Source organism: Lipophrys pholis, assembly GCF_963383615.2.
Source record: "Lipophrys pholis genome assembly, chromosome: 18".
NCBI classification, from domain to species: domain Eukaryota; kingdom Metazoa; phylum Chordata; class Actinopteri; order Blenniiformes; family Blenniidae; genus Lipophrys; species Lipophrys pholis.
This window is the reverse complement of record NC_137646.1, coordinates 13,932,472-13,950,812: the sequence shown is the minus strand read 5'-3', so window position 1 is coordinate 13,950,812 and position 18,341 is coordinate 13,932,472. Positions and strand designations below refer to the sequence as shown.

Sequence of the window (18,341 nt, the reverse complement as noted above, 5' to 3'; positions counted from 1 at the left end):
TTGTGTTTTCTAAAGGTAAATCATTCATTATGTGACATTTATTTCGAATGAAAGTTCACTAAAATATTCTGAGACACCATTGACATGTTACATCAACATATATTATATTATTTTTCTTCTTCTATTTGTTGTGTTTTGACCACTGCAAATTGTAATTCAGTAATTATGCCCATTATTTTTCATTAAGGAAACCTTTGGAAGTGCATCATTCAAGATGATTTTTTCTTTTTTTTATTGTGCTGTCTTAGAATAAAGTGATACAATATTAATCTTATTTAATATGTACTCGGGGACACTGTACTTGATATAATAATTCAATTCAGTGCTTACATTAAAAACACTTTTAAAAACTCATTTCAATTTTCTGAAAATCATATATGAAATAAACATCACATGAAAAGAAACATTTGTGAAAAGTTTGTCTATTTTCCCTTTAAATATTTTGAAAAACATGTTTTACCTTTTGCAAAACGTTGCTGAACCCAGATACTCTCACTTACCCATTTGGCATTTAAGCTTAAAATAAACAAGCAGCAACAGCAACAAATGTAGCAATTAGGACAATTATCATGTTTTCCTCTTGTTGGAGGACACAAACATGTTTTAAAACATAAATTCATTCATTCATTCATTTTCTTCCGCTTATCCATTTCTGGGTTGCAGGGGTGACAGTATGAGCACTGTCACCCAGATCACATCGCACCATTTAAGAACCTTCCTGCAGGTGGTGAGCCCACGGGAAAAAACATAAATTATATTCCTTAATTTTATGTTCATCACTTATGTTGCACACGTTTTGAAATGTAAACAGCGCCCTCTGTCGCATCAGTGTGGTGACGCATTTACGTCATCATCCAGCGACAACGAACACATTTCTAAACACACCCTGAAGTGACATTTGTTTGTCGTTTGCGCTCTTTTTGAATCGCTAACACAACCTTTATAAGGCCTATGGTATACAAATGCTTATTTTAGTGTCGTTCAGTGGCTTTAAACACGTGTCGAGGAATGACGAAGCTCGCGGATGTCAAGTTTCCTGGAGGATGTGCGACCCTCCCTGATGGTTTCTGGTCTGCTACAGACGTCTGGATTAAAAAACCGCATGTGGTCAACAAGCGCCTCTGTGGTGTGAAAGAGACGGAGAGCAGCGATGTGGACCGAGAGGAGCTGCATGTCCTGCTGCGCGACCAGCGGGGGAACCACCGGCTCTGTGAGGACGTGCTGTGTTTCCTCTCCGGTGGAGATTCGCCTGCACGCGCTCACCAAAACAACAACAACAACAACACATGGAGCTCCAGCACCAGAACCTTCATTCCCAAAGTGAACTGTTACGGAACAACCCTGCACAAAGAAGTTATACTGAAAGGTAAAACCTGACTTCAGTTAGAGGTTTTATCAGTCCCAGTAAGTTATCTTCTTCCTGGTCTTTAAAATCAGGCCTGAAAACACTATTATCTGCTCAGGCCTTCCAATAAACATTAGATTTTACTTAATAGTATTTTAAGGTCTGATTCAAAAGAAGGGTGTGTGTCAGGAGGAAGTTTGTTCCACAGGTGAGGAGAAGAGAAACTAAAATCCGCTTCACCTTGTTTCTTCTGTCTCTAAACCAGTAAACCTCATCCTGAGATCGTCTTGTTTCATATTTTACTTGTAATTCTGAGATGTTTTCAGGCTCGAGACCATTCAAAGCTTTATAGACAAGGAGTAAGATTTTGAAGTAGATCCTTTGCCACCCAGGCAGCCAGTGCAGAGATTCTCTGAATCTTGTTTGGTCAGAAAACTTTGAATTCTTGCACCATTTTTGGGATGTTAGTATGCTGATTTTGTTATTGAATTTCACGTGTAAGTTGATAATTACAGCCAGATTTCTGCCTGGATTTGTTTTCTTATGTGACGTGGAGTCAAGGTGAACACTGACCTTTAACCTTTCCTCTTTGGGGAGAGGTTAAAGGTAAATTGGTCTTCCCTTCTGTAGATTTTGCAGGACAACGAGTGACTTTCATTCCATTTGAAGAGGATGAAGAAGGAAAAGTGTCTTTTAAGAGGAGCAACATTTATCAGATTCAGCTCCACAGCAAGGACTGTGAGGAATGGTGAGTGCAATGTTTAAAACTGCAAGTAATTTAAATAAATTTAAGATCTGCGATATTGCATTATGTTCACATATTATATTATACAGCACACACACTAAATAAAATAGTGGCACACAATCTTAAAAGAAAGAAATAAAGCAGTATTTACAATGTTGACGTTGACCTATATTAAGGAACAAATCAATAAAAGCTACAAGCAAGTGCAGTGATCCGTCATTATAGGTTGTGTGGTGTTTGTGAAAGAGTGGAATAAATGAAGAAAATGTTCAGGTCTGTTGCAGATGAAAACTATAATAACAGAGCAACAAACGGAGGTGCAGGTTTCAGGTGTGACCAGACTGAATCTACTAGAACGTAGATGTAGACGAGCTTAAATGTCTTTGTCTTCTTAGTTAGTTCACCTTTATCAGGTAAAATCCACTTTAAAGCGACACATCGGCTTTCAGCCTCATATGAACGTTTGGTATTTTTGGATTTTTTGGGATAGAGTACGAAAGAAAAACCACAACACTCGTGAAAAGACCACTAAAACAAACAACAGATAATAAAACAAGTCAATTAAAGTTGTGCGTACCGTGTGTACTTTAAAAAAAAAAAAGCTCTGTAATTCAGGTTAAATTTCCTGGGCAGCAAATCACAATCAAACAATAAAGTGTGAAAATCACAAGAGGTGCTTTTTAAAAAAATCTTTTATTTGTAATATTTCCTCCAGGGCCCTGGAGCTTCATGTGCTGGCAGTGGACGACTGGTTCTCTGACGGCGTCGCCTACCCCAAACTGCCCTGGCTGTCGTCTGACCTGCTGCCCAAGCTGCTGCGCTGGGCCGCCGAGTGCAAGAGCAGCGAGTTCAAGAGCACCTTGTCTCTTCTACCGGTGGAGAAGTACAGCCTGGTGTACCAGCAGCTGAAGGAGAAGTACAAGGCCATGGTGAAGGTGATGGAAATGTCCTCTGAGTGTTCGCTTTTTTGTTTACTCAGTTTTCTGGATTTGGTTTTATTTATTAATTTTTTTGTTTAGGTGTGGCCAGAGGTAACAGATCCTGAGAAGTTCGTGTATGAGGATGTTGCCATCGCTACGTATCTCCTGGTGGGTGCAGTTCGACTATTAATGGCTGATGTGTGACTTGAGAAATCCTTCTGTACCACTGCTCAGCATACACGGAGGTGAAAACCACATTTATCTGTCACATGTCGGGTCAGTCGATGTGAGTGTGAAGCAATGACTTTGACCCCATGAATCATTTGGTAGCGCACGCCAGAGGCAGGTGAAAGGGTGTGAGTGGCAGCAGGTGTCACGCCGCTGCTGTTAATTGGATTTCACCACAGCGACGGAGAGCTGGCTAACCGCACAGCAACACCAGTGTCGGTCTCTGTGTCTGCAGGTGCTGTGGGACGGAGAGAGAGCGGAGCGCCGCCTCACAGCCAGACAGTCCTTCGTGGATCTGGGCTGTGGAAACGGCCTCCTGGTTCACATCCTGACAAACGAAGGGGTGAGTTAGCAGCAGGAGGTGAAGGTCTCGTCACGAGATGTAAAGCAACTGCACATTATTTCTCACAGACTCAATCTGTGCTTGTTTGCACAGGAATTCCATCTAATGGGATCTCATGATATTGGATTCCAACAAGCCGGTTTCGTCCTTGTTATTAAAATAAAAGACCCGAATATCCTCTGAGCAAACATGCTCTGATCAAATTGTGGAGATTTATGTCCCATAAAGGCAACTTTTATATGACTTCTCAACAAGATTTGTCAATAGTTGCATTAATTAGAATTATTTAGATCAACAAAATGTTGTCAGTGTGTTCAGCGGCCAGAAAAAGTACCTGAAGCTGTTTTCTGCATCCAAGTAATAAGTATTAAAATAATTTCAATATGTGAAATAAAAATATAATTTCGTGATAGTTATTAAAGAGATTCTGTTTGACGAAAAACAAAAGCGTTAAAACAAAAATGACAGCAGAACTAAACTGATTTTACGTCCAGTGATGAAAACAAATCCCCTGATGGGCTCCAGGCCTGATCCATGTCCAAAAGGTGTGAAGAATCAACCTTCTTTTATCACCTATTCTCCATAAATTAATATCATTAATAATAAAGTTTTCATTTCATCGTGTTGTTGTGAACTTAAATATTAGATTCACATAATTATATTCAAACTGATATATAAATAATGAATTACACGGCATTTAACTTTTATCCTCGTATGATACTAGATAAGAGATATAATGACAGTGTTAAGTTCTACTATTCATGGACAAAAACAAAGTGATTTTCCCAATTGCAAACAAACAATTGATTTATTTCCCCACGTTTCTTCTTCCTGATGTACATTCTGTCCATTCAGACATATGGAATTTATCACTTGTTTCTAGTTTTCACGATAAGAGCAAATTTTTCTCTTTCCTTAACTGTTTTTCTCTAGTTTTATTATTAGTTAGTATTTTCTTATTCATAGTTAACCGCCTTCAGGTTGGACAGAATTAAATCTAAGCGGCACACAGGAATTGGTACATTTGTCATCACATTTCATGCTTGACAGGTGAAGCAGCCACTGACCCCGATTCTTCCCGGCTGCATGCAGGTTAACAGGTGCGTCTCTGTACGATGAGTCACCAGAGCATCTACGTTAACCTCCACGCTCAGTAATCACAGTGACCGTACCATAAATACAAGTATCACCCACATGAACCTCACGAGAAATAATAATGTTTCAATTTTGATTATATAATCCACTTCTCCAGTCTAATCCCAGCTCGTACTAGTATTTTCAGTCAGTTGGAATGACTGAGAATTGACTGAAAGTGTGAATTGATTAAACAGCCGAGGTCTTTTCAATCAACCAAATCCTCCCCGGCAGGGGAATCAATACCACGGAGGCGGTGTGAATCCAGGTGAGGCGCGTTCGTGTCTGTGAATAGCTTTAAATCTGCCGCTCTGTGACGACGCGCTCGGCAATCACACACGAGGACAGGTGGAATCGAAATTACACGAGCAATAAGAGTGTGAACCGGGCCGCCGCTGATAGCCGCGCCGTCTTGTGTTGCAGCACCCCGGGAAAGGCATCGACGTCCGGAGGAGGAGGATCTGGGACACGTACGGCCCCCGGACCGTGCTGGAGGTGAGCGAGCTCAGAAGGAAGAAGGCGGGATCAGAACTATTTTCTGAATTTTTTTGTGGTTTAATGCAGTATGTTATTATCTTTTCACCTGAAACGGTGGAGCCGGGGAGACACCGTTCATGTGCAGCAGCTGTCTTTTCAGCTTTCTTCGCCCCCTCGCTGCTATTATGGCTTTGTGCTGCGATTAAGTGGATAATAGTTTCACATTTTAATGGAAACTGTTTAGTTCTTCATGCAACTTTTTCAGATCAAGAGAATATAGTTTGCATTAATGCGCATTGGAAATAAGCCAGTGAACCTTCGTTACAGCTACTAAATGGAAACATTTGAAATTAAAATTAGAATTAAATAAATCTAGCTTGTTGCTTGGAGATTTGTCACACAGATTATGCTTTTTTTATGGAAATGAATAGATTTTATCAATGGAACAGAATGCGGCACAATGTCTTCAACACAAGTTACTTGATCAACACTGGAAGTGAAATCTTCAAGATGCAATAACACATAAACGAATCAATGAATAAATGAATAGAATGATGACACGGCGCAACAGAACAAAACGTAAAATGCGTTAAAAGCTGTTAAAGAATAAATTAATACACAAATGAGCATAAAAACAGTAAATAATGTCTTCATTGTGTGATCGGGAGAAATTGGAAGTTTGATCCTCCAGGTGCAATAATACCAAAACACATCCAAACAAACATTTATATATATATATATATATATATATATATATATATATATATATTTCAGAGAAGTATTTAATAAAGAAAAGCAGATTCAGCCTCGGATTGAACTCGTAACGTCTCCAAGGAGAACTGCGTTCTCGTGATGACACCATTTATCGCAAATTTAATTAAACATTCAGTGCTGCGGGGACTCCTGAGAGACTTCTTCTAATGATTGCTCTGCATGCGTGCGTCTTGCAGCAGATCACATGATTGATTTAATCCCGGTGATCAGCTCACGCTCGGATTCATGGGACCATACGCTGACTTCCAGACAAACTTGTCTCCGAAAACACAAAGCACTTTGACGTCTGTCCTCCTAGCCGCCGTCGCTCATTTGACAAGCTGCTGACTGCTTCCATTTCAAGTCATCTATTATTGACTCATTTCAGCAGAGCGGGTCTGGTAGAGCAACCTGGGGGCCCCCGGGGGCCGCCGCGAACCTCGCAACCTTTATTACTCTCAGCTCACATCATCACTGGGATGAAAATGTTTCTATCAACCTATAAAGGAGAAACGCGCTTATTGTGTGTTTAGTCTAGATAAGAAGGTGAATCCACAGAAAAACAAGCCGAGGAGCTGCATGAGCCTCCCTAAACCTCCCCGCAGTGCACGCTCTGCGTCGCATTAAAAGTTTCAAGTTTCAAAAAAAAAAAAAAGTTTCCCATTTACACAATTTCCATGAAGTGATTCTGAATTAAATCAAGCCGGCGCGTGTCGTCCCTGCTCTCAGGAGCTCTTGTGCTTTTTTGGGTCTTTGCTATTTCAGGAAAAGGCAATTACTCCCGGCGAGAGCTTCTTATTCCCGGGTACAGACTGGCTGATTGGGAACCACTCGGACGAGCTCACGCCGTGGATCCCCGTTATGGCAGCCAGGCAAGTCATCAGGGGACACAATCACGCTCAGCAGCTCAAGTGCCAGCTGATCTCTCCAATTTGGAATAACATTATGGGGCAGGGGGGGGTGGGGGGGTGATGGGTGAAGATATGCTTTTGTCCTCGATCGCCCACCTGATGGCGACGTTGAGCCTCGGCCTGAGCGCTCACTCTTTCCTCGCATGTGACTCCAGATATTCATCCTCTCAAGCTCGTCGGTGAACAAGTTTCCATTTGAAAACAGTGGAAAATGTCTCCAGTGTGCACAAGTAGCACCTCCGCCCACTTCACATTTACTGTGATTTTCATGTCGCAGGTCGTCTTCCTCCTGCCGGTACTTCGTCCTCCCCTGTTGTTTCTTCGACTTCTATGGAAAATACCAGAGACGCCAGTGTAAGAAGTCCCAGTATAAGGAATACATCGACTTCATCTCTGAGGTCAGCCAAGTCTGTGGCTTCGACACCGAAGAAGACTGCCTGAGAATACCATCCACAAAGAGGGTAGGCGTATAAAAGCGAACCGGGAGCTTCATAGTAAACACGTGTGACTCATCCAGTTCATCAGCGGTGGTTTGACATCTTTTTACTGTCGGTGACTCTTCCAAAACAAGCATTAGCAAAGATCTCCCCCACTTCTTATCTTCCCAGTAAAAATGAGATCACATTTGAAGTATTTTGTGTATGCAGCGTCGATGTCCTCAGCCCATATTATTCACGCTACAAAGATACTTTCCTTCATTATTAAGGCCGAAGACGAGCATGAAATATTTTACTAAAGCTCTCTAATTGGGATGAAACGAAGCAAACGCAAAAGAAAACGCACACCGAGTCTTCTCTCCGTCCAGTAAAAAGCGTTTATTGATTTTAAAGCCTAAAAGCAGAACATGAATGACATGTTTTACAGCTCGCAGTGAGAATGGGGACAACCTCAGATGAGCTTTTAAAAGACCAAACACACAGATAACGCATTATGTAAAATAAGCCTTTGATGGTAGAAAACATCATTTAATGAAGCTTTTAGGATGTTTCTTCCACGGAAAATAAACGGTAAACAGCTTTTTTGTTTTGATGCTCAGTGCTCGGACGTGTTTGCGCTGTGTGTCTTGTGCGTTGAGTTTCCGGCGTTCCGCGGCCCGTCCTCCCTGACATTCAGCTCCTCCACCTGCAGGTGTGTCTTGTAGGGAAGACGAGAAACTACCGGCTGTCTGAGGAGACGGAGGCAGAGCAGCGGCGGGCTCGTTACATCCTCAGCCGCCAGCCCGGCCCCGGGGTCACGGTTCAAAGGTCGGCTGTGACGAATGATGAGGACAGTTGCCATGGGAACGCAGGCGGTGACGGCACCTGGGGAGCCGGGTTTCGGCCCCGAGACAAGGTCGAGACGGTTCGGAACTGCGCCGCGCTCCCGCGAGAATTGGTCGACGCCGTCGTCCTGCGGGTCGCCCATGCCCTTCTGTTGATGACTGCGAATGACGGCGAGGTTTCCTGGAACGGCGGAGGTAAAATCCAACAGCAGCCACGAAACACTCGAGAGGAAATAAATAATTACACAAGTCTCCCCGGACACGAGCCGCCGCTGAAGCGACGAACGGGTTCGGATGAAATCCAAAATAGGACGATTCATCTGTGAAGTGTGCCGATCCAAGTTTCATCAATGTTTACGTCGGGGATTCCTGAAGTCATTACTTTGCGGTGGCTGTAGCGAGGAAGCTGAACTTTAATTTAAGGCTAAAAATGAGTGGCAGAGAAACCTGTGAAGTCGAGAAAAGGCGCAAATGTCTTGATACTTAAATCTTAAAGGGGACATATCATGCTAAATCCTTTTTTAGCCCTTAAATGCATTTTGTTGTATATTTAGAGTGTTTAGAAGTACAGAAAAGTTCAAAGTAGTCTCTTCAGGTGCTCCGTTGATATCTTTATATTCTGTTTTGGTCATATTTTGCGATCGGTTTCGATTTTTCTATTCTCTATTACGTTTTTTGAACAATGACGTCACAGTATTCTCAGCGGAACTGCCAAATTAGGACATCGACATTTCGAGCAATCCGCCATTTTTGTTTCTCGCTGCGATTTTGTAGTCCAACCGAAGTTACGAGAGGATAAGTCGAAATGTTCGGTTGTTGGATGTAGTAACCCACAAGCTTCGTTACACCGTCTCCCAGCATCAGAACCTTTTCGAAGTGCCTGGTTGAGTTTTATTTTTCACAGAAATGTACCCACATCTGTGGGTAAGGTCATTTTTGTGTGCGCGAAGCACTTTAAGGACGACTGCTTCAACAACCTCCGCCAGTATAAAGAAGGATTTGCCGAAAGACTTGGTCTGATTGAGCGGTCAGTTCCTTCTATCTATGGAGACGACGAACAGAGCACTTCGGTAAGCTGTATATAACGCTAAAAAGTGTGATGATAAGACGTCCCTGTCATTGTTTTGTTAGCATTAGCAGTTGCACCGTCTTCATATGTTAGCGCTGTGTGCTCGTTTTAGATTATAATGTAACTTCTGTGTTAAATAGTCGTTGTAATACAGGCAGTATTGTAGTAGTGGGCATGGATGGAGAAGTTAGTGTAAATATAGTAACACACCATTGCGTTACATCCATATGAAGACGTTGTTCTGTAGGTGCATCATCGTCATTTTCATCTCGCTCCGCCGGGTCCGACTCTGGCTCCAACATGTATGGCTGGATGGACAAATCTTCCGTTGTTGACATTTTGTAAATAATGTGTGAATATAAAGTTTCTGCGCCGCTAGATAATTGTATCTGTTCTATCAAACTACAAAGATGGCCGAACAGGGTGACGTTGAACCGAGTGTCACCTCTGCAACCTGGAGAGGAGGAGGGGTATGAAGTGTCTCATTTGCATTTGAAGAGACCGCCCCAAAACGAGTTGCTCTCAGAAGCGCATCAGAAAAGGGGTTGAAAAGGGGCCTGTGGAGCTATAATAATGAGGAATTCAGACCCAAGCATTGCAGTTTCGCGTTGTATAGACCACAACTGTATGATTTATATGTAAAAAGGAAGGATTTAAAAGCATGATATGTCTCCTTTAAAACATTCTGCTGTACAACAAGGAGGTGACAGAAGACGGAAGAAAATAAAGTTTGTGTTTAGAATGAACAGCAATTAGGAATGAGGAGATGAAGATCAGGGCTTATGTGCAACAGGAGATTAACATCAAGAGTTAAATCGAAGGTTTGTGAGAGTAGTGAGGCCTGCAATGATTGGACTGAGGAGAGATAATGGATATATTAGATAAAGGAAGTTGGAGATTGAGCTGCCAGGCAGGAGAAAAGGAAGATCTCAAATACAAAAACTACTAAATAAAACTCCTAACATGGCTCTTCAGCTCTTCTGTAGCTGAAACTTCCAGAAAATTCTATGGAAATAAACATTTTGCTTGCAGTTTTATTTTATGTGCATACCACATCGCTTTGTACCAATGCTCTCATCTCCTGGCAAAAAAAAATCCAAATTCTAACTGTTGAATATCGTGAATGCAGTTCAGATCATCAGCATGTGTTGAGGCGACAGACACTTTTAATTTGGTGGAAAATCACAAAAATACCAACAAACTAAAGGAACAGCTTCAGATTTCGATTCAGATTAGTTATACCTCTAAGTTATTTTGATACACAACCACTGTCTCAATATTGCATTCAATGAGGCAGCAAGTTGCATATTTCAAATCAGTGTGTTGTAAAATTCCTTCAGACATTTTCGTACTGTCGGATCACACTTTATACAAAACCGTTTGAAGGAAACATTGGAATATATATGGATTTATATGCCTAGTTCGCTTTTTTGGATGCCAGACAAAGTTGCTGTTCAAAATATTACTTTTAAAAATGTAAATTCCACTCGCATTTGCAAGCAAACCAGCTAGCCTTATCGCCTCCCCCTCTTGCAATACCACTTCTTACCACCAGAGGGAGTAGTGAATCTGTTATTGGAGGGGAAAACCAGCATGCGCTGATCCTGGAAAGGAGTTGAAGTTCTAAGAAGCATGAAAGATGAAGTTATCTCGTTAATGTACACGATAATGTACCTTGTAGAGCCAGAAATGTTCTCGAGGTTTGAGAGAGAAATACGACATTCAGTAGCCGCATAAAAAGTGATTGCATGATGTTATGGGGACTCAACACTGTTGTGTATGAAAGCCACGTTAAACATGAGATTTATATATTCATATTTATCTACTTTTAAACGAAAACCTCTATGTTGTGCCCGTTAATGTGCCTCTCACACTTCGTCTTGGTGCCTTTTAAATGTTCCTCTGGCTGCTCCCGCCTCATGTCACTGGCTTATGTAGTCTCATCTGACCCCCCCCCCCCCCCCCCCCAATACGCGCCATCAATCAGCAGGGCCTCACGATGCCACTTTGAACTCTGCATCTCACCCTCCACCAGCCACTTCCTGCTCTGCACAGTACAGAGTCCCACACACATTCACACACATACGCACACTCTTTCACACACACACACACTCCACCCACTCATCACCTTTGTCAGTGCCTTTGCTCCCAGCTGACACACACACACACACACACACACACACACACACACACACACACACACACACACACACACACACACACACACACACACACACACACACACAATAAGGGATGATGACGACTATCATTAAAAGGGAAAATTCTCTATCAGCGCCGAAATTAGAGATAGAAAATATGAGGCAGAGCGAATAAAGGCAGACTGTAACTCTGTATAGAGATGACTGGATGAATAATGCACCACCATCTATGATTTATGCATGAGTATGCATTTGTATTGAGGTATTCCTACCAGTTATCTGCTGTGTAAGAACAAAGGCTAAATCCAGGGTGAGCCTGCCGATGCTGAACACGTCCAGAAGAGTCACTGAAAGGGCTCCTGGGTTTAGTTTCTCCTCTTTCCAAAATTTGTCTTCAGAGACGGGCAGCTTTTTACAAATGTTCCTCGGCTTGCTTTTGACATTTGAGCGAAACTTCAAGCGGCTTTCTGTTTGGATTTTGCTTCCTGGCTTTGCCAAAAATTCAGATTTGGTCGTTTCTTTTCCTCTACTTGTTAAAAAAACCAAAACATATTCGGCTTTAAAAATGACAACAATGAGACGCGGTTCTGTTGAACCCGTTCGCCGTTTCTTTCAAACTAACAATATCAAAGTTTGCTCACCAACATTACCGCTCAAAAAAAGTCTCAAGTATCAAGATAAATTTGAATTCTTCAGTTTATTTTACAGAATAAACAATTTTTTAGTGAAGACATTTGCTGTATTGCTGTATTCTGACTACATAAGTTAATCTATGTGGGGTGGCGTGACACCTGTGCGTTGGAGCTAAACTAAACTTGCATTTCGAGCAGTTGACGTGTGAAGCCGGCTCCTGCAGCTCGGGGGGGGAAAAAAAAAAAAAAAGTTACTAATTCATGCATGCCACGCTGCTGACTGAGCACATGCAAGTTATGTAACCGTGCAGAGAATAAAGACCTGTGTCGCTGTACATCCGACATGCGTCTCTCACGCTCTCTCTGCGGCATTCGGCCCGGTAAGATATTTAGAGGCACAGTACAACACACTTGAGATGCAGTGTTTTAATAGAGGCACTTCTTACCTCCCCTTTTTTTTTTTTTTTTCTTCAGAAAATCGGTAAGCACTTTAAAACAACAGAAAAAATTAGGTTGTAAAATGTCATTTTTGACTTGCCAAGTGGAGCGACGTGTGGAAGGAGGTGCTGATTGGCATTTCCAACAATTTCCTGACATTTTATTGACCAAATCTTTCCTTTTAAGGAATGGTAAGCGATGGAGAATAGGCACGTTGCTGTGGTGAACCTGAATAGAGGAAAGGTTTAGATTCTGCAATACTTTAAGCAGGTAATTATTTTTCCGCATAATTTGACACGCAAGTCTGCACAAACATCAGTTTTATTAAATGTAAACATCAGTCGTGACGCTCTTACACTTGATTTTGACCTCAGAGACGAGTGAATCACCAGCTTGTAAAGTGTAACTCAGGATAGCTTGAAAGCATCTGAGTCAACGACTTGAACAATCAAGTAAAGAAGGTTTAATTCAGCAAGATAATCCTGGCAGTGCAGCGCAAGAGTGAGGCGAAGAGGAGAGTGCAGCAGGATGGATGGAGTGGGCGGGGACGAGTCAGAGCTGATGTGTGAGGGAAGGGGCCCGCTAAGATCTTTGGTTCGGATGCGCTAAAGAAATGGACGAGTTTGATTGTCTAGAAAACATTCATCCGTTTTTAAAGACAACGCGGCAGTAAGGCCAGTGGTTTGTGTTCTGACATCCTGTACAGCTGCTCGGTGTCGAACGTCTCGGAGTCAAACTTGATTTTTCACGTGGAGGACTCAATTCTCCAGCAGTAGAAAGCAAGTAGTCACTGAGTCAGAGGCCATTTGCTGAGGGATCGCTCAGGTGGCGAATAAGTATTCCTACTTGGTTACTATACTTGAGTTGAATTTTTTTTTCTTAAATTAGAATAGAGACATCAGTGCTTTCTACCACTTACAGCAGGAGTGTCAAACACATTTTGGTTCAGTTGCCACATACAGCTAATTTCCATCTTGAGTGGGACGGACTGGTAAAATAGAAGCTTTTCTTTATTGGGGTGAAAAATGTCTATATTTTCACAAATACTACAAACAATGACCATAATCTCAACATAAAGCCAATTTTAATGAAACCTTTTGGTCCAAAATCCAGCGGAATGTCAAAAAAAACCCCTGTTGCATTATGGGTATCTAATATCTTCATGTTTCAATAGATCACAAGCAACTTTGTGTTAAAGTTGAGCTCCTGGTCGGCAGGTACGATTCCTCCACTCACAGATTTCACAGCTTTTAATAATTCTTTAAATTAAATTTAAATTAATTTATTTTTTTCCTTCTGGCGGTGGACTTTCACCTTTAAACAAGTCCGACTGTACATTTAGCCAAGCCATTAATAATCGTTTGGTCTTAGTCCGAGCTGAATCTGCTCCGTCAATACTGTCCTTCTCCCATTAATCCCCATTAACATCGCGGGCAGTAAAGGGCAGCTCTAAATGGTGTATTGATATTATGTTAAGGCCTTGGAGTTCCCTGCCATCTCAGCTGCGGGACGGCAGTCTGCGGAGTTTCGCACGCGGCAGCGCAGGAATTAATCACCAATTTCACCAACTAAATTTAGGGTGTAATCGAGCAGACAATTTGCTTTCTTGTATTACGGTGGCAGGAGAACAAGATGAGAGATTATAAGGAGGTTTGATGAGAGTTCTTGGAATGCTGTTTTATTTTGAAACTAACCAGTATGATGAAGAGTTCAAATTTAGGTCAAATATTGCTACAAAGCAGTATTAGAAATCATGTTGTGTGTCTCCGATATGTCAGCGCAAAAAGGAGGAGGGTGGGGGGCGTTGTCATTTGTATGAACCAAAGGTCAATCCTAATTGAATTCTCCTCTGGGGGTAGAAAGGGCAAAGCCAGAAATACTGTAAACCTCACGAAGAGTCGCCCAAAGGTGGAGCGCTGTGAGCGCGGAGCCAGAGCGTCATCCTATCCGCTTACATTCCAGCTGACTCCTTTTGTAGCTATTTTTCAATTACTCCTCTTTTTTTACTTCTGCTCTCTGGTATGTGAAATATCAGTCCCACCGGGGGGGGGGGGGGGGGGATGAATGTCGGCTGCTGTGACAGGTTGTTGGAGCAGCTTCAAATCAGTCCATTTCACAGAAAGACAGTGGCAGCGGCGTTCGTCCTCCTCTCTTCAAGTCAAATTCAGATATACGTGTTGCATTGAGCGGCCAGTTGCACAACACCGTGGAGAAAAAAAAGATGTCCGTGCTTAAATCTGCGTGTTGATACATCAATGACAGGAACGTCGATAGATTCCCCTCCTGCTCCGTTTTCTTTTTTTCATCCTTTCCCTCGTCTCCTCCTCAGGAAGCCTTTCTGTGAGCGAGGTTGTCGGGCTGTTGGAGCAGGAAACCCTGCCGCTGCTGAAGAAAGAGTGCGGAGGCCTTCAGACGCTTCTGAAGAACAACCATCAAGTCTTCAGAGGTACTTTGGCTGCACACGTTACAATTTAAATTAAATGGCGTGTAAAGTCGGCCGCACAGTGACAATATAGTCACACTGCGATGATCTGAACTAGAGGAGCTGCACGGAAGACTTTACATGTTCCATATTGTAATAGAGTCTAATTTCTATCTAATTCAATTCAGCCTGGTCTATTAGAAATGATCCCGAGGAGGTACAAACAGAAATACAAGTAACAACAGATTCAAAATGCTTTTTTATTGAAATAAGAAATCAAACAATCATCGATGGAAAAAGTGAATGACCTTATAATGACACAACACCAGCGAGCCTGGATAAACTGAGATGTGATCAAATCTCCTTTTTCCTTCAAATCTGTGGTGATACTTGTTGGTATGGATTCAAATCCTGTTTCATCCCATCTCAGCAGAAAGTGACACTCATCCGACTACATCTCTAATCTTCTGTTGTGTCGGTAGTTTCCTGGTCTTAGTTTGAACTCTGTCTTCAATGTTCAGAGACGCTCCTCTGCAAACCCTGGTTGTAAAGAGTGGAGACTTGATTACTTTGGTTTGATTACTGCTCGCGTTTAAGTTGATTTTGCAGTTGTGAAGTGTGTTTTTTTTTTTTTTTTTAAGAAATCCAGCATATAACCTGTTGACATTTTTAAATCTGATATTAATAACATCACCATTATGATTACAAATCGTTGTGAGTCGCAGGCTTGTTGTATTTATTTGGGCTTTGAGCCACGCTGAGTGGGAACGCCGCTTCTCATTTCTATGAAAACAAGCTTTAGAAATGGTGACCTGCACTTTGGTAGTTAAACATTTAGTGTCAAACATGAGGCCCGCAAGAGGCTCCAATCCGGCCCACGAAGCCAAAAAGAAAGAGAGACTCGTTTGATTGAAGGTTTTCTTTCTGTGGCTCTCAGTGGAAGGAGGAAGAGTCTACATACGAGACTGGCGGGAGAAGAGGTCGACCAGGGTCGACACCAAGAGGAGGCCCGTCGCCCCCGGCGCCCTGAAAACTCGCCTGTGCTGGTTTCACGTAAACCACCCTCAGGGCTGCCCCCTGCAGGCTGAAAGCTGTGCCTACGCCCATGGACTGGACGAAATGCGGCCCTCGACCAGACCCCTGAAGAAGATTAGGAATTAATTTTGATCTGCTCATTCCTCCAGTTATTTGATTTTTATTTAATTTTTTTTATATTCAGTGACTTAATTTCTAATTTGAAGGCTGAACTGTGTTCAGCCCAGCAAGATTAAAAAAAAAAAAAGAAATGAGGAAAAAGGTTATGACCAATTAGTGTGATGCAATCTTGCATTCTTTCTGGGAATGCAGTGTCTCAGTGTTCCTCTTTCCTCTCTGCCAAAAATGTGAGGCTTCCTGGTGGAGCTCAAGGTTTCGCTACTGGAGCTCGCTGACACCCGTTTTATCAAATGAAATTTAATCTCAAACGGTGTCTTTGTCTTTATTCTGTGCTATGTCAAACATTCACTATATTTTGCAGTATTTGCCTCTGCACCGCAATGAGACGTTTCATTCCCCTGGAAAATGTACTTTGAGCTGTGCCGACAGGGTTGTCGGATAAAAGCCGAACAGCGTTTGAACAAAGTAAATGTTAGCGGTATGAATTATTTGTTGGCCGGAGTTGAGGGGTGAGCCGTGTGTCGTCCCCTCTGGATGGGCGCGCACTGTTGTGTCTCTTTCTGGCGGTGTGGCATCACCCCGCGGCTCAAATGTCACAGACAGTGAGGCCCTCCTGGGGGCTGCGGCGGGGAGCCAGAGGAGGAGGAGGGGGGTGGGGGGGTTGTTTGTATATGTGACAGTCGATAATCAGACCACTGATGCAATGAAGCACAACAGCAAACCGAGTCAAAATGTGTTCCCCTAAGCAGGCGTGTACAGACACGACAACTGGAGTCGTGAGATGTCTAAAACATGCTGCCATTGAATTCTGAGGACCGGACGTCTTCATTGGACCAGGATGTGCAGAACTGCAGAATGTGTGTGGAGACCACTTTAACACTTTAAAACAAATGGATAACGAATTTACTTAAAGGGTCTCATATTTTTCAGAAATTTCACATCAGTGTCGTAGGTGCAACAACATTGTGTTTCTGCAGCTGCAGCAGGACGTTCCAGGATGGTCAGTGTGTTACAGTTACTACCATGCCGCTGATGCCAAAAGTCAAAGTGAGTGTCCACTGCCAGAGGGCGTGGTTATTTCCCTGCATGATGTCATGAAGGGAAAATCTCTAAATTGCCTGTTTGAGCGCACATTCGCTAAAAGTGGAGCAACAAGTGAGGGAGATGACAGACTTTATTTACTTCTGGGACTCATACACAGTCTGTAGGGACACATATTACTAGTAGAAAACTATTATAAAGTCAATTGTGCATAATAGGGGACCTTTAAGAAAACTTGTGGAGTAAATTGCTTGAGAAACATAAAATGAAGACATCCAAAATATTTTCCATTCCGAGTTGTTAAAGACATTTAGTGCAATATAGAATGTGACTGAACCTATTGAAAGAAGAACTGGTAAAAGGACATTTTAAGTGCTTAGTTGGTTTTATAATTTGTGCCTTTTGTAGTATTTTCAAATATTCACAATATGATAAATATATGCATAAATACATTACATTTATACTACGGCACTTCGTGTTTATTTAAAAATCACTGCGTTGTTTGAAAGCTGGATTGTAATAAATGTGCAGTTTTTTACAGAAGCAAATTAGATTTATTACAACATCAAACTCCACCTATTTTCTTTACCCAGTCGATCCCAGCTGACTGCACACACTGGCCTCTATGTCTTTGGGTTGTGGGAGAACATGCAAACTTCCCACAGAAAGACCCCAGGCTAAGTAAGTTTTTCTCTATAATTGCTAGATTTCAGGACAGCCTTTTTGATGTGGGTGAAACACCTTATAAAGAAATATATTTACATCCAGTCTGCAGATGGAATCAGCCGTGAATCCATGTTTCAGGAAGCGGCTGCAGTCTTTCCTTGTTTTCCCAGCGCAGACGATAAAATCCATATTGTGGATCAAAGGGACATCCTGAGGTTAGTTACATATTAGCAGACCTGATGCCTACGTATCCCCTGGAGCTCGGTGACTGTGTCGTTGAATATTGATGATGATGCACACATGTTTACCCAGACTGTCCAGCACTTCAACACGGAGGGAAGGAAAAGCACCAAAGATGGCCGGGGCGGAGCTTCCTGCATGATTGTCAGGTCTTTCTGTAAATAGATTGTGTTTCAGGTTCAACGTGTCCTGAACAACTTGACAGACGGTGCTGTGGTTAATATGTGAGGGGGCTTAGATGACCTGTTTAAATAATTCCTTCTCCTCCCCCGACAATGTCATTATGCTTCCTGGAAGAAATCAATTTATGAAAATGCTCATGCTGTGACGGGTCTGCAGAAATCTTCAGATCCAATCGACCTGCTGCCCTACATTTAACTGCCCAGGATGTGTGACGTGGCT

At 42.3% G+C, this 18,341-nt stretch overlaps 1 protein-coding gene across 4 annotated transcripts; it reads left to right on the top strand.

The window, feature by feature from the left end:
• Nucleotides 1-844: 844 nt before the first annotated feature.
• Nucleotides 845-16,451, top strand: trmt44 (tRNA methyltransferase 44 homolog). Of its 4 annotated transcripts, none has more exons than XM_080485852.1 (11): nt 860-1,366; nt 1,976-2,093; nt 2,806-3,025; nt 3,110-3,178; nt 3,474-3,581; nt 5,139-5,210; nt 6,711-6,817; nt 7,134-7,317; nt 7,985-8,312; nt 14,745-14,861; nt 15,775-16,451. In XM_080485852.1, the coding sequence occupies exons 1-11, from the start codon at nt 1,009-1,011 to the stop codon at nt 15,996-15,998; spliced, it is 1,905 nt and encodes a 634-aa protein (XP_080341978.1). In that variant the 5' UTR covers nt 860-1,008; the 3' UTR covers nt 15,999-16,451. The 4 variants fall into 4 exon arrangements, with proteins under 4 accessions (XP_080341981.1, XP_080341978.1, XP_080341979.1 ...); XM_080485853.1 differs by having other exon boundaries at nt 880-1,366; nt 2,806-3,019; XM_080485854.1 differs by lacking the exon at nt 3,110-3,178 and having other exon boundaries at nt 880-1,366.
• The last annotated feature ends 1,890 nt before the right edge of the window (nt 16,452-18,341 follow it).

Bases quoted from the DNA above. Each gene is read 5' to 3' on its own strand.
- trmt44 (XM_080485852.1), top strand. From the start codon at position 1,009: ATGACGAAGCTCGCGGATGTCAAGTTTCCTGGAGGATGTGCGACCCTC. The intron at 3,179-3,473 runs GTGGGTGCAGTT...CTGTGTCTGCAG, and splicing joins CCATCGCTACGTATCTCCTG to GTGCTGTGGGACGGAGAGAG. The intron at 14,862-15,774 runs GTACTTTGGCTG...TGTGGCTCTCAG, and splicing joins CAACCATCAAGTCTTCAGAG to TGGAAGGAGGAAGAGTCTAC.